The sequence below is a fragment of the Hipposideros armiger genome, unplaced genomic scaffold (genome assembly GCF_001890085.2).
Source record: "Hipposideros armiger isolate ML-2016 unplaced genomic scaffold, ASM189008v1 scaffold_149, whole genome shotgun sequence".
NCBI lineage: Eukaryota > Metazoa > Chordata > Mammalia > Chiroptera > Hipposideridae > Hipposideros > Hipposideros armiger.
Genome location: NW_017731499.1, coordinates 1785335 through 1800730, shown reverse-complemented (window position 1 = coordinate 1800730; position 15396 = coordinate 1785335). Strand labels below are relative to the sequence as shown.

Sequence of the window (15396 nt, the reverse complement as noted above, 5' to 3'; positions counted from 1 at the left end):
AGCTCAGAGGTCGCCAAGGTGGCCATTGTCTGCTGTGAGGTCTTGGGTGGATTCCTGCTCTGGGGGACCAACTGAGGGCTTTACAGGATCAGGTCAAGTCGGGCAGGAGGCCAGGGCAGCTGGACGTGGCCTGAGGGATGAAAATCTAGGGCCGGATTTTCTGGCTGATGAGGCCTCACCTATGGGGGTACCATTTGTGTCACACCCCAGGAGGGAAAGAGAACACAGAACAGCTGACTGTGGCCCAGGCGGGTGTGGGGCATCCAAAGGGGTCTGGGTAACCGTGAGTGTGAGGAACCTGAGAGTGACACAGGCTGCTGGATAGGGGACTGCATCAGTCACATATTATGTATCACAGGTGTCCCAAAACTCAGTGGCTTGCAACCATAAGCCCTGGTCCTTGCTGGGGAGCCTGTGGGGCAGTTTTGCAGCCTGGTCTCACTCGGGCATCAGGGCAGCCCAGGTTAGGAAGGCAGCTCTCTGCTCTTGGCTTGTTTTGGGCAGGCTGGCTGTCAGCTGAGCTAGGGCAGCCTCGGCTGCAACATCCAGGCTCTCGACGTGGTGTCACCGCCTGGCAGGCCAGCCTGGGTTTGTTCTCCTGGTGGCTGGACAGGGATCCCAGAGAGCGAGTGGGCGCTGGGGCATCTGAAGGCAATGCGAGTGTCACATATTACGTAGTAAATCACACGACCAGCCCAGGTTCAAGGGCTGGGGAAACAGGTTCCACCTCTTGGTGGGGGACATACAAAGTCTCATTGCAGGAGTGGAGATTTGGGGCTCCCAAGGGGACAGCGAAGGGAGGATATTGAGCGTATGGTGGCTGAGGGTGTAGCGTCTGAATTTTGTGTTGAGTCCCTGGCACATGGTGGCCTCTCGTTCCAGAGGCATCGGCCGTCCGGGCAGACACGACCCACGCCGGGCCCTGCTGGATACAGCCCCCAGCCTGCACCACACAGCTTCCGGGAGGGGTGGAGACCAACTGTGCCAGTGGCTCCGCCATTCCCTGCACCTGGGGCTCTGGGACCTGCCCAGGGTGAGTCTGTCCTGGGAAAGGGGCCCAGGGACCCATAAGGGGTGAGGAGGGCACCCACCGCGTGCAGGGGCGTGAGGGAGACAGCTGGATGCCGACACCAGGGTTCTGCCGTTCGCTGGCTGGGTGACCATGGGCCGGGCACGTCTCTTGTCTGAACATCCAGTGTTTCATCTGACGAATGTGAGAAGCAACAGGTTCCAGCATGTAGGGTAATTGTGAGATTTAAGAAATGTGACACAGGGAGAGCACTTAACACACAAACAAAAGCCGCTGTCACCACAGAGGTGAGGTATTGGGACCCCTTTCCCCAAAACGTCCCTCCTGGGTTTGTTAGCTGGTCGGTTGTGCCTCCTTCCCTACCTCCCTTCCATCCATCCACCCATCCATGGGTCACAAATTTGTTCGGTAAAGGGCCAGGCAGTAAATATTTCCAGGCTTTGCAAACCATACAGTCTGCCATTATGTCATGAAAGCCACCATCACTATGTAAATGAATGGGTGTGGCCATCGTCAAGTAAAAATTTATTTATAAAGAAGACTAGGCAGTGAGCCACATTTGGCCCAGGAACCATAGTTTACCAACCCTTGATCTATTCATCCATTCATTCAGAAAACATTTGTGTGTTTTACTTATGCCAGGCCCTGTTCTAGAGACAAGGATGGTGAAAGAGACGGGAGCCCGTGCTCCTGGAGGTCACATTCCAGTGGGTGGGGGAAGGTAAACAACATAGTGGTGAATGCAGTGGGAAAACGAAGCAGGGAGAGGGGATCGTGCAAAGGCCCTGGGGTAGGAGTGTGCTTAGGGTGTTTGAGGAACACAGCGGGGGCCCTTACAGAAGGCCTAAGGAAGTGAGTTAGGAAGATAACACAGACCCATCGGCCATGCCAAGGAGACCAGTTTCTCCTTTAAGTGCGATGGAAGGCAGAGGGCTTTTAGCAGGAGAAATGGTCTGGTTTGCATTATTATTATTTTTTTTAAGGGCATTCTGGCGGCCAAGTAGAGGAGGGGCTGTGTGCTGGGGCAGGAGTTGAGGCTGGGAGAGCCTATCAGCTATTGTGACAGCCCTGGTGGCCTGGACTAGGGCATGGTCGGGGGAAGAAGCCGTGTGCCTGTGCCTCCCTGGCCACTGACGCAGCACTCTCTCGTCCCAGGTCCTCTTGGTCTGTGGGGCGCACGCTCTGGGTCAAGATGGGCGCCTGCTGTACTCCCACTGCCAGTGGGACCTCGCTCCAGACCTCTGCCTGCGCCTGAATCTGACCCTTTGAAACCACAGCAGGCCCCGTACGACCTAATTCTCGGGGGAGGTGGAGGTGGGTGACTGGGTCCCTGCTGCCGGCCCCATGGGAAGGCGACCTGACCTCCTTCGGGTTTGCGCTGGCCGGTGGGTCCACCACCACCTGGGCAGCCCTGCCATCTAGTGGCCATTATTAGAATTGCAGGCCTGTACCCCAGTGAGGTGGAACCTTTTGGGCTTGGCTGACCAGGGCTCTAATGGTGGGATTTCTGGTACCTGCTCTCCTCTTGTGGGGCTCTCCTGGCTGCAGCCCTAAGCCCAAGCAGCTCCTGTCCTGCCCTAATATCTAGCCCTTCCTATCACGGAGAAGCAGCAGCTGGACGGCCTGGGTTTGAATTCCAGCTGGCAACATGGCTTTACCTGTCTGTGCTCGGTTTCTTCACCAGGAAACAGGGCCATAATGACTGCACCTACCTGCTTCCCATGGATGAATATCGCAAGGGTTAAATTTATTAGTTTGTGTAGACTGCTTACAATAGTGCTTGACACAAAGCACCTACTAAGTGCTAGCTATTATTGGCTCACCCTTCTCTCCTCCCTGCCTCCCAGTAGCCCAGGGGGGTAGAAAGGGGCAGAGCTGGGTTCCATGCCCGTTCTGCCCTCACCTGGCCAGGTGATCTTGGGAAGGGACCTTCCTAAGCTGTTTCCTCATCTGTTAGCGGGGAGCAGGAGTATTTCACAGGGTGGTTGGTGGGGTTCTGGGCGCTCTTCCTTCAGCCGGCACAGCACAGGCATGCAGAGCTGTTCCATCAGCGTTGCTGGCTGTCCACCCGCCTCTTGTGTCGCTGGCCGGGTGACCCTGACCCTGTGGCTTTCCTTCTTTAAGCCTCAGTCTTCTCTGTCAAATGGGAACAAATCTCACCTCCTTGGCAGAGTTGTCGGGAGGGAAAAGAGACATATGCGCACAATACGTGCACACAGTAGGTGCTCGTGAGATGGGTGTTTCCTTCCAGCACCTGGAGCCCTTCTCAGCGCACTTCCCAGCCCAGTCGCTGCGGCTGGTTCAAAGGGCTTTTCTTTCCAAGGTTCTCCAGGGCTGACCCTCGTTTCCCCATTTGCTAGCCAGGCTCCTCTCTGGCCTCCATCTAATTCCAGTGCCCCCCAGCCTGCCTCCCTGGAATCAGAGGCCTTCTCACTTGCCCCATTTTGGGGTTTGTGGGGTAGACAGAGGCCTTTCCCAGCCTTGTTTGGTCCTCAGGCCAACCCAGTGGCCCCTGTGTGGAGAAAGACCGATTCTGGAGGTCAGGAACTCACCCACGATGCACAGCGGCCAGCCAGCGGGGCCCTCACCGTTTGGTGGCAGCAGCTAGGGCACAGCTGGGACACTGGAGGCCATCTGGGATGGGGACCCCGAGTGTGGTCTGCAGATGCCCGCCTGTAAAATCTCCTAAGGATTCCTGGGCTCTACCCACTTGGAAATCTCGGGGGAAGGGGACTCGGGAAGCTATCTGGGGAGAAGCCATCTTTGCTTCTTCCAGCTTCTGGTGCTTCTTGGCTGGTGGCTGTATTATTTCAGTCTCTGCCTCTGTCTTTACATGGCCTCACAGAGACACCAGTCACTGGATTTAGGGCTCACCCTGCTCCAGTATGACCTCATCTTAATTATGTCTGCAAAAACCCTATTTCCAAACATGGACACTCACAGGTACCAGGAGTTAGAACTTCAACATGTCCTTTTGAGGAACACAGTTCAATCCATAACACACCTCCTGCTCAACACACACACACACACACACACACACACACACACACACACTCACATGATTCTGATTCCCGACAAATTTTGAGCACCAACATTCTAGATCATCATCTTATAGATTTTGAAACTGAGGCCCAGAGAGGGTAATACACTTATTCAAGGTTGCACAGCTTGTTAATTGCAGTGTCTGGACTAGACTACAGGGCCGCTGGGTCCAGGCCAGGGGTAACTCGCCTCACCCCAATTGCTTCTCTATGAGTTGGTTGGCTTCCATGCAGGATCTCCTCCAGGGTCCTTCTCTTAGGGCTTCTGAGACCTTTCCTGACTTTGTCCCATCCATTCAAAGCTCCTCTGTCCCGGGTGCCCCTCCCTCAAGGCTGGTGCCTGCAAGGATTCAGATAAACTGCTTAGTGATCAGCTTTGGGCCAGGCGCTACCCACTATTTTTTTAATTTGCTGAGACATTCGCAGAGGTTCTCATGCAGACACAGAAAACCTGGGTGCTGGGGGTGTTAGAAAGGCCCAGAGCCCCCCAATAAGTCAGAGTCTCTGGGGTGAGGCCTGGGCATCAGGAATTTTTCAGCTGCTTGGATGGTGGGTGCACTGGGCTATTAGGCCCCTGGATGTGGGGTTTTAATAAGCCCTTTCTGCTGTCGGTAGTATTCTGAGCCCTGGGTGGGGTGTGAGGAGTGTGTGTAGGAGGCAGTGCCTCTGGAGACTTGGGGTTGGGGGCGGGCACAGCCTTTCCCTGCAGGCCCCTCCCTGGGCCCAGGGCTGGCAGGGAACAGATACCAGAAGCAGGGCCCACTCGGGCCCCCGCCTTCCCCTCCTGGCTCTGTGGCCCGAGGCTCAGCACCTTGGCTGGCTGGGCCGGGTCTCCACCGCTGTTTCTCGAAGCTTGGTGCAGCTAGAGGGGAAAGTGAGGCTATCGGTGTCCCAGACCCCAAGCTGCCTCTAAGCCTCTTTGGCCCACGAGGAAGGTGCATGGAGGACGGGCCCCAGCTCGGCCCAAGAAAGGACAGACATCAGGGTGAGGCCAGGAGTCAAAGGCAACCCTGTCGGGACTTGGTGACACCCCAGCTTGGAGGCAATGATGAGTTCCCTGAAGCCACCTGTATTGGCTGTGACATCAGGAAGGGCTGGGAAAGAAAGGTCCAGACAGGCAGACCGGAGGGGGACATGGGCTGGGAGGCTGGGGTCAGGAGGTTCATTCAGGCAGCGCGGTTTGAGGCCCTTGAATGCCTGTGGGCAATGGGGAGCTCTAGAAGGCTGTGGAGTGAGAGTGGGCAGCTGGGAGGCAGATGGACAGGTTCCGTGTGCAACAGCAGGTCCCTTCCTGGCCCCAGGGAGCCCAGAGGAGAGTGTGGTTCTGCGGGCATGGAGGCGGAGGCCCTGCTCCAGGACAGCAGGCAGCCTATCCAGCCCCTGGGAGGCCTGACCCTGACCAGAGCCTCTGCTTGGCTGAGCACAGCTGCTGGGGACCCTGCAGGTCTGCGTGGAGGTGAGAGAGCTGCGGTATGTGTGTTGGGGGGTGCTCTCCGCTGGGGCAGAGGCTACAGTGCCAGGAACTCTTAGCCCTTTGGGTTCAACAGTGCCAAGAAAACCAGAGGCTGACAGCCCCTAGCATGGCAAACACGTCCTCGGTCCCTGTTGCTGGCACCAGGAACATCCTGTCCACGTCACTCTCGCGAGGCTGCGCTGGTGCCCCGTCCTGTCCCTCTGTGTCTGTAGTCCCAGGTACAAGCCTGCCTGGAGGACCCGACGCTGGGGTGCCTATGTGAGAAGGCTCCCCTGCCTGGTGGTAGACTGCATTGGGGTGTCAGGGGTGCACTTGGAGAATGGAAAAGAAGGCAGGGGGCTCTGTGTGGGGACGCCCCTCGGGCCTGTGCCCCCTGCTCATAGGCGTGAAGGTCTTCGATTTCCCTGCCCAGGTGTGTAGCCAGCAGGCACCCTGGACAGCATGGCGGGCCCCCTCCTGCAGCTATGCTAGGCAGGGCTGGGGGCCGTGCAGGTGAGTGGCCAGGCAGTGGCCTTGCTGTGAGGCTAGTGCCAGGGCAGGTAGTTCTGACCCTGCCCCCGAACCCACACCCAACCCCAGGGCTCCCAAGTCCAGGCCCTCAACGCTTAGCCTGAGGCACTATTTCAATCAGAAAGGCCGCCTGATTTCTGGTGAGCCTGCAGCCCAACTTCTTTTAGACTCTCCCGCCTTATTTCTTATGGACCTATAGCCTTCATATTCTTTCAGCACGCTGTCTCCATTCTTGTAGCTATATCCCTTACTTTTGCTGCCTCATTTCTTTTGGGACTGCTGCCCACGTTTCTTCAGTCCCCGCCTGATTTCTCTTGGGTATACAGTTTTATTTCTATCAGGCCCACGGCCGTAGGATTCCAGGGCCTATTTCTGGTTCTGTGTGTGGCTGTGCTGGTTGTTAAAGCTTCTGTACGGGTCCCTGAGTAGCTGCTGCCCAGGCATCCTTCTGGGGGTGCTGGGCACCTCTGGCCTCTCCACAGTCCAGGAGCGCCAGGCTGACAGCTGGCCCAGCAGAGGGCCTCCAAGACCCTGCCGGGCACCGAGTCCCATGTCCCTCTGGCTGTTAAATGTTCTCTCACCCCTGCTTATGTCTCTATGCCACGGTCCCCAAGGCCACCCCCCCAGGTTCGGTGATCCGCTTGGACTCACAGTTCTCAGCATAGCTGTGATTTGTTCCAGTAAAAGGATGCAGAGCAGGATCAGCAAAGCGGGAAGCGCTGAGGCCAAAGTCTGAGGAAGACGAGGCATGAGCTTCCAGAGGCCTCTCCCAGTGGGGACACACAGGACGTACTTAACTCCTCCAGCAACACAATGCGACAGCACGTGTGACACGCTGTCTACCTGGGAAGCTCATCAGAGACCCCGTGCCCAGGGTGTTTTCTGGGGGCTGGTCACAAGGGCAGCCTGTGCCTGACACGGACCACGGTTCCAGACTCGCAGAAGGCAAGGGGTGTTCAGGATAAACCACGTGTTTGTACAGTTCAGGCACAACAAGCCCCTCCTACCACGGTGGTGGGAACCCTCCCGAAATCCAGGTTCCCAGGCACCAGCCAAGGGCTGACGTGTGAACAGGCCTTTCAGAGGGGAAGCCTCAGGCCCTCCATGCTGACTCTCTCCTGCGCAGTCTCGCGGGCCCGCCCCTCATTCCAGATCACAGGCTCCATCGCCTGGAGGCCTGGGGTCATCAGGGAGGCTGGTTTTCCTGCCTGGGCCTAGGATGCGGCCAGTGGCATCTGGCCTGCCACCAGGACCCCCGAGGCTTCGTGGTGGGCAGTAGCTGCCTGTTGCAGGGCCCCTGGCCATGCTGAAGGATGCCTACTTGGAGGTGACACTGTGGCCCCTGAACGAGGTGTGGCAGGAGTGTGCCCATGAGGCCACGTGGCGGCTGCAAGCTCAGGTGCCTGGGACTCCAGGCCCATCAGGGCAGCCCTGGAGCTGGTGAGGTGGGGCGAGGGGGGGATGTGGCCGTGCCCCTCCCTCTCCAGGTCGCCCGCTGGATGCTGTCTTGGGCCAAAGCCACCTTCTCATGGGCACGGGGGACACTCTGCAAGCCCTAGCTGGAGCTGTGCGGCTTCTCAGCCGGGTAACGGGGCTTGTCCTTGCTGTGTCCCTCTCCCCCAGGCTGTGCTCAGATGTCCTCGGTCTCACGGGCCCGTATGAGGACCCTGTCACGCAGGCTTTTTCAGTCCCCACTTTACAGATGAGGAAACTGGGTCTTCTTCCTTCCAAACTTATGAGCCCTGTCTCTGAGCAGGCTCCGTTTTAGGGGCTGTAGATGTAACGGTGAAGGGGGCAGATCCTTGCCCTCATGAAGACCTCGGTTTACTGGGGCGGGCGGCCACTAAACACTTGAACCAGGCACCTACACCGCGGTCGGCAAACCTGCCCTATCAGAGGCCTGAGTCGAGTTCCCAGGCTCTGTAGGCCAGAGGGTCCCTCGTGTGGTCTTTATTTTTTGTCTTTTAATCCTTTAAGCGTGTGAAAGCCACTCTTAGCTTGCAGGCCGTCCAAAAACAGGACACTGGCTGGGTGTGTCTCGCGGACCATCGTTTACCAGCCTCAGAAAATAAGGCAGGACAAGATCCAGGCGGAGGGCACAGCCAGTGCAAAGGCCCAGTGGTGGGAACGCGCCTGGCCTGCCCGAGATGTGTCCAGGAAGCCAGTGGGGCTGGAATGGAGGGTGCGCAGAGGAGCGCCGATGAGTTGGGAAGGTCATGGGTTCCAGGTGGCCTGGGGCCTCTGTGGGGACTTTGGCTTCCATGCCGAAAGGGGAACACGCACAGATTTTCAGCTGAGGAAGGATGAGACCTACCTGTCATTTCAAAAGATCCCTCCGTCCCTGGTGCTGAGCATGAAGGCGGGGACAGCAGTGGGGAGCTCCGTACCGCGTCATCCTCGGTGGTTCTGCCGAGCAGTGTGGACATGGAGGGGTGTGAGGTGGCCAGACCCTGGGTGTGTTTTAAGGTCAACCTGCAGCATTTGCCCATGGAGGGGATGGAGGTGAGGAAAGGGAGGGGCCGGGAATGGCACCAAGGCTTTTGGCCTCCACAACTGGGAGGGGGGGAGGTCCATTTATGGAGCAATGGGGATGATGTCGGGGGAGCAGACGGGGGGGGGGTTCCTCTAGCTGCTGTAGCAAATCCCCACAAACTCGTGGCTTAAAACAACACAGATCTATCCCCGTACAGTTCTGGAGCTCAGAAGTCCGAAATGAGTTTCAGTGGGTGGAAATCAAGGTGCCGGCAGGGCTGGCTCCTCCTGGAGGCTCGAGGGGAGACCCCATTCCTTGACTCCTTCCTCCGCCTCCAAAGCCAGCAGCTGGCATCTTCTCTCTTGAACTCTGAGCCTCCTGCGTCCCTCCTATAAGGTCCCTTGTGATCACACTGATCACCTAACCCAGCCCTAAATCCTTAGTCACAAAGTCCCTAGGGCCACATAAGGTAAAGCAGTCATAGGTCCCGGGGATGTGGATGTCGCTGGGGGCGGTCACTCCGCCTCCCGTGGCGGGAGTGGGCCGTGAAGAGTTCCTTTCTGCACGTGTGGAGCTTGAGAAGCCATGAGGACACCGGATGCAGATGCCCAGTAGGCCGCTGACATGCTGAGGCCTGGGCTGCAGAGCAGTGTGAGAATTGTTGGAGGCGGCGCTGAGCCAGCCTCTGCGACAGGCCTGGGGAGCGCGCACCCCTCTCCTCACCAGCAGGGGGCCCAGCAGGAAGGGTCCCCTCCTTGCCGCCAGCATCCCGGCCATGGGGAACGCTTGAATCCAGCTCTAATCAGGGCTGGGCCTGTGCGGCGCTCCTGCCCTGTGGGGAGCTGCTTGTGCTGCCACAGCCCTGGGTGCTGTCAGAACGGCCGGCTTTCGGCTCGGAGGAAGGAGGGTGTGCCAGCCAGGGCTTCCTGAAAGGGACAGTGGGGTCCTGTGGCTGGGGATGTCCCAGCAAAGGGTCCCCAGTGGATGCTGGTGCCGTAAAAGGGGTTCAGGTGGCTCGGAGGTCTTTGAGGCCTCAAAGCAGCAGGTGCCCGGGGCTTCCTGGGGGAGAAGGTCAGCGTCCCTGCTCCCACCCACGCACAGCAGAGGGTGTGAAGCATTGCTCGTCCCCTTACAACCCAGAGCGGGCTGAGGTCGCTGCTCCTTCAGATGCCACAAGGGCGGCCTGATGCCCTATGCTACATCCTGAGAAAGTTCTAGAGCCCCCCCTGGACTGTAGACCCCCAAGACCTCCCGTTCCTGCCCGTCTGTCCCTCGTCACGGAGCCCCGGCTGTGGCCCCACTGGTCCCTTGGGGTCACACACACAGCCCACCCCACGCTGACCCCAGGTCCCTGGGCGGGGGCGGGGAGGGCAGTGCACATACGCAAGCCCCTGGCACCAGATCAGACATCCGTGTCATTCAAATAAGGCACTTGTGTGTAGCCTCAGTGTCGCCTGCCAGCCCGCCTCGTCCTCCCCTGCGCGTCCCGCGTGAAGCCATTTCCTCCCTAGGAGGGGCTGATGCTCGCCGCTGGGGCAGCTTCTGGGGGACCCTACGCCGCCTTGCTGCAGCCACAGGAGGTGGGGCCCCGTCGGGCACAGCTCGTGCTCCCTCCAGGAACTGCTCAGCGGTGGTGACGCTGCCCCGGCTGCCTGCAGGGGACAAGCCCCTGGACACCGGCTGCCTGGGGGAGAAGCGGCTGCAGCGCTGAGAGCTGCACGGGACCAGCGAGCTCAAGCTCGCCTGCTGGAGGGCCCCTCTGACGGTGAGGCCTGCGCCACCGTCTTCCCTGCAGCCCCGTTCCTGGGCGCCACAGGGAGCCCTGGCATCGCAGTGCCGAGCCCCGAGGTTACTCATGGCCTGAGGTCCTGTAGGACGAGGGCTCAGCTTTCGCCCAGAATATACAAGCCCTGGGGCGCAGCACAGAGGCGTGGCGCGCGGCTTAGGTCTCCGGGCCAGCTCCTACCCAGCGGACCGTGCTGGAGAAGCAAGAAGGAGACAGTTTAGCTGGAAGGCAGCTAATTGAGTCCAGACTCGCCAACAGGCAGGGCCTGCAGCTCAGGCCTGAGGGTGGCCGGGCTCACCCCTGTGGGGCACAAGCGTATGCTGTTCCTGAGCCCATCCCGTGGTCCCCCAGGGCTGGGTGAGGACTGGTACGTCGGCGTGAGGGTCTGGTCATCACACAGCTGGGAACACAGGAGGCTCGGGGCGGCCCTCCTGGGGTCAGGGGTCGTTTTGCTATTAGGCAGCTTGGTGACCTTGGGCTGGCCTGACCGTTAGCTCCGCCAGCTGACCAAGGGGCTTGTGGTACCTGCCCCGGGCACGTGGTCCACAGACGCCCCCTAAGCTCCTGCTTAGTGGCAGCACTGTCCCCCCTTCTCGGGCCACCTTCTGCCCACCATGCAGAGAGCATCTTCCTTGTGTTGGATGGAAACTGTGGCTATAATCTTTTTTTTAAAATAGTGTATGTTTCTTTTCTTCGATAGCATCATACACCCCACCACTCACTCATTTAAAGCATACAATTTATTGGCTGTGAGTATATTTATAGAGGTGTGCACTCCTCACCAGTCAATTTTAGGACATTTTCATCACCCCAAAAGACACACCCTGCATCCCTTAGCCATCACCCCCCCACCCCTCAGCTACCACCAGTCTCCTTTCTCTCTCTCTGGATTTGCCTATTCTGGACACTTTGTATAAATGGAATCAGGTAACGTGACATTTGTGACAGCTCTTTACCCAGCAACCAGTTTTCAAGGTTCATGCCTCTATTAGTCCACTTTTATTGCTGACTTGGCTATAAACTGTTCCTCTCAGGCCCGGAGAGTTCCTGGGGGAGGCAGAGCTGGAGACAGGCTGCGTCTTGCCACTTGGGCCGCCCATGAGGACCTCAGCCACAGAGCAGGCCCTGGACACACTGGGGTGCCCTGTGGGCCCCACTGCAGCGAGCACCTACCTGCCTTTGGGCCTCTTCTCCTCAGACCACGCCGTAGGGCTGGGAGCAGGCATGAGCTGACCTTGACTGCAGGTGGGGGGTGTTGATGGGCACATGTTCTTGCTGAGCTGGGCGGGGGGCTTGGGGCTCACATCCCTGACTGTGGAGCTGGCTGGTCCTCGACCCCAGCCTGAAGGTGAGCATGTGGGTGGAGCTGGCCACCAAGCAGGCAGGGGCCCAGAGCGGGGAGACTTTCCTGTCACGTCCACATACTTATGCCCCAGACCCTTCCGGCCTGGTGCCCCACGGGGTCGGTCACTGTCCTGCTCAGCCCCCGTCTGGCCCCCACCTACAGGCTGTGCCTCTCCTCCCTGCCTGCGGAGAGCTGTCCTGGCCTTGGTCTGCTTCCGCCAAGATGAGGGACTCCCCAGGACTGCGCTGACCAGTGAGGCTGCGTCTCCATCACCTGTGACATCTGAGCCGGCCTCTGCATCCAAGGTAGGTCGGCCCCAGCTGGCAGCCTCCAGGCCAGTGGAGTCACCGTGCCTAGGCCACGGTCAGCTGCCAGGGCTGAGGCCAGCAGCTCCCGGTGACCAGCACTCAGTGTCCTAGCGAGGCTGTAAGCAGGAGGCCCTGGGCCTCTGTGGGGCCCAGGCTGCTCCTTAGGGGCTCACAGCCGGACTGGGTGTGAGAACAGCTCACAACTGGAAGTCAAAGGCCCTCTCCCCGCTCCAGGACCGACACAATGCAGGGTGACGGTTACAGCTCTGCTCCTCCCAGTGTCATCCCATAGTACAGGAGGCTTGCTGGGGTGGAAAGACTGGCTCACACGCCACAGCCAGGAGCAGCGGGGCCCAGGACGTGCCACTCACAGTGTGTTCAGGCAGCCCCAGAACAGCTCGCTCTGGCCCGGGAACACCAGTGATGAGCTGGCCTCCTGGCCACGCAGGATAGTGACTGCGGAGGGCCCAGGGGGCACAATGCTGTGCCCTCTTTCTCCTCTCCCTGTGAGGAAGGTTTGGAGCCTATGTCACGGGGTTCAGGCACCCCCTGGAACCTGGCAGGCTCTGCAGGCGGGAGGACGGGTGCTCATGGCAGGTCCTGCCTTCCCCTGCGCCCCACAGGATTGTCCGATAGCCTTCTGGGCATCAGTGACACTGAGGCCGGGGAGGAGGTGAGCGGCCACATGGCCAGCAGCAGCTCACCCTCACCTGGCAGGCCACCCCTTCCTTCGTCAGGGCTCTGGGGTCGGGGATGGAGATCGGAAACAGGGGCCTCCGATGCCTGGAGAGGGAAGTGTCAGTGTGGGCTGGCTGTGGACCTGAGCAATGTCTCCGTGGGGTCCCCCTTGCTGAGGTTCCCAGGCCTGCGCGCTCTGCAGAGCTTCTCAGGCAGAGGCGGGTGGTCGGCCCCTCCTGAGTCCAAGCTGCCCAAGAGAAAAAGGTCCAGGCAGGAGGCCTGATTTTGTGTTTGTCCACCAGGCGGGTGGCGCCTGCAGGGCCATGGAAAAGACTCAGCAGGCAGGCCCAGGACCCCCCCTCCAGCCTGGGAGCTGCTTCAGATGGTGGTGGAGGCCACTGGACAGGTGGACCGTGGGACCCAAGGAGGCTCTGGCCCCGCTCTAGCCGATGCCCTTCCTCCACCCTCCTCCCAAGGCTGTGCTGTCCGAGGACCGTGACTGTGGCTGCTGGGATTCAGGTGGACCCCACACCCTTCCTCAGCTTGTGCCTCCAGGACACCTATGGCTCCCAGGAGCTGCCCACATGCACATGTGCGCCCCCGGATCATCTTCCACAGTGTGGTAAGCTGCCCTGGCCAGCAAGCGCTCTGCCCCATGCCTGCTGCCCTCGCTGGAAAACCAGTTCCCTTCTCTTAGCTCTGCAGGGGGGAAGGCACTCAATTATCAGACAGTGAGCTAAGAGTCAACAAGTCTTAATCCTCCTTATATGCAAAGGAGTATTAAAAGAAAAAGAGGCCCAAAAGACCACCCCGACCCACACACACACACACTCCAAACCAAGTCTAGCAAGCCCTATGACCTCTGGGAGGTCAGGCAGCTATGAAGTCACCCCCTGAAAATGTATAACCACAGACCCACCATTCAGGGACTTGAATGTACACTCCCTACAATGTCTGCAACCCCCCCCCCCAGGCACACCTGCCACCAGTGCTGTGCATGATTCACACCACGGAGGCCCCACCATGCACACACGGGAGGCAGCAACTGCAGCGGACAACAGGAGACCCCTGGGAAGTTCATGACACTCGTCACGGAAGGTAAGACAGGCCTCACGCAGGGGGACGATTGTGATGGGCGCAGGGAGCACTGCAATGGGGTTTTGCAGCAGAGGAGAAAGATTGGGCTCAAGGCCAAACAAGGAAAAGGACTTGAAGACAAGGAGCAGGTGGGGGCCATTGGCTGGAAAATTACTAAGAGGAAACACCAGGGGTAGGGAGATTGTGGCTAAACTGACCTGACAGGATTCTTGCAGAAAGCAGCCCAGTGATCAGACCTCGCCAGGTGTGGACCCTGGCACATGTCAAGGTGATCAGTTACAGAGGAGGCAGAATTCTTGTTAAAGCTGGACAGTGCCTGGGTGACCGGTTAGCTCAGTTGTTTAGAGTGCGGTGCTGCTAACACCAAGGTTACCGGTTCAACCCCTACATGGGCCACTGTGAGCTGCACCCTCCCTAAAAGAGTCCTATGCTATTGCAGCATGAAAGCAATGTGTCACCAGTGACCATGGCTGTTCCCCAGTAAAATTTAAGAAAAACAAAACTGGTCGGTGCAGTCAAACACAGAAGCCTGAAAGTCGGGACCGCATTGAGATGGGAGTTCTGAGGAGCCTGGCTAGACTTTCGTCAAGGAGAAAAAGCTCTCCGAGACCTCCAGATGCTAGAATTCAAGGCTATTAGAGACATAAAAGAAATTTAACAATATGCACGATTCCAAAATTAATTTCACTGAAATTTAAAACTTGATAGATTCCACACCAGAAGAGAAAATGAATGGCTGGAAATCAGAGGGCCCAACGTGTCCACCAGAGATTCCAGAATGAGACAATAATAGAGATTTGAGAGACGTTAGTGCTCAGCTTCAGAAAGCACAGGGTGTCCAAAAGAGTATAAATAAACCCATACCATGAACTGGAACTGCAGGAAATAAAAGAACCCAAACAAGGAGGATGGAAAACAGGTGATCTTTTGAGAATCAAGGAGATAATCGCCTTCCCACCAGTAGTGTGAGAGATGACAGTGGACTCACTCTTTAAAGCATTAGGAGAAAATAATTGTCAATTTAGATTTGATGCTCAGGTCAACCAGTATTTAAGATTCAATAAGAAATAACTTCTTAGCACTATCTGAGAATGTCGTTACCACTAGTGGACACTCACTAAACCCACAGGGCCGTGCACGTTCATTCACGTGCATTCTGGCTGCTTTTGTGCTGGATGGTAGAACAAGGTATTTGTGAAAACCTGCCGGCTGCAAAGTCTGACATATTTACTATTTTGGTCCTTTACAGAAAAAGTTGGCTGATCCCTGCTGCAAACCAAGGAAGGCAGAAGGAAGGAATCAAAGAGAAATTAATGGAAGGAATCAAAGAGAAATTAATGAAATAGGAAGAAATGAGCAACAGAACAGATCAAGGAAACAAAGACAAATGAACTGGCACTAGAAATGAGCAAGGAGTCAAAACTGTAGATCCAATTGTGACTGCAAAAAGTCACTCAATAAGTTTGCTGAGAAATCTCAAAACCTAGATTAAATTATTTCCTGGAAAGATACAATCTGCCCAAACTGGTTTAACAATGTGAAACTTAAAGAATATAAAGGCTAGGGCCGGCTGAGTGGCTCAGTTGGTTAAGAGCTCGCTCAAGAGTTTGAGCTCTGAGCAACAGTGGTTCGAGTCAGCCCGAGCTGAGCAGC

At 57.6% G+C, this 15396-nt stretch overlaps 1 protein-coding gene across 1 annotated transcript in view; it reads left to right on the top strand.

The window, feature by feature from the left end:
• The window catches only part of APOLTP (apolipoprotein lipid transfer particle homolog), a 53769-nt gene extending 38467 nt beyond the window's left edge, over window positions 1-15302 (top strand). The window contains exons 11-15 of the mRNA XM_019650882.1: window positions 11349-11559; window positions 11822-11964; window positions 13122-13267; window positions 13619-13743; window positions 14993-15302. Of these exons, the coding sequence (XP_019506427.1) occupies window positions 11349-11559; window positions 11822-11964; window positions 13122-13267; window positions 13619-13646 (528 nt within the window). The 3' untranslated portion in view covers window positions 13647-13743; window positions 14993-15302. The remainder of the gene's footprint in view (window positions 1-11348; window positions 11560-11821; window positions 11965-13121; window positions 13268-13618; window positions 13744-14992) is intronic.
• The last annotated feature ends 94 nt before the right edge of the window (window positions 15303-15396 follow it).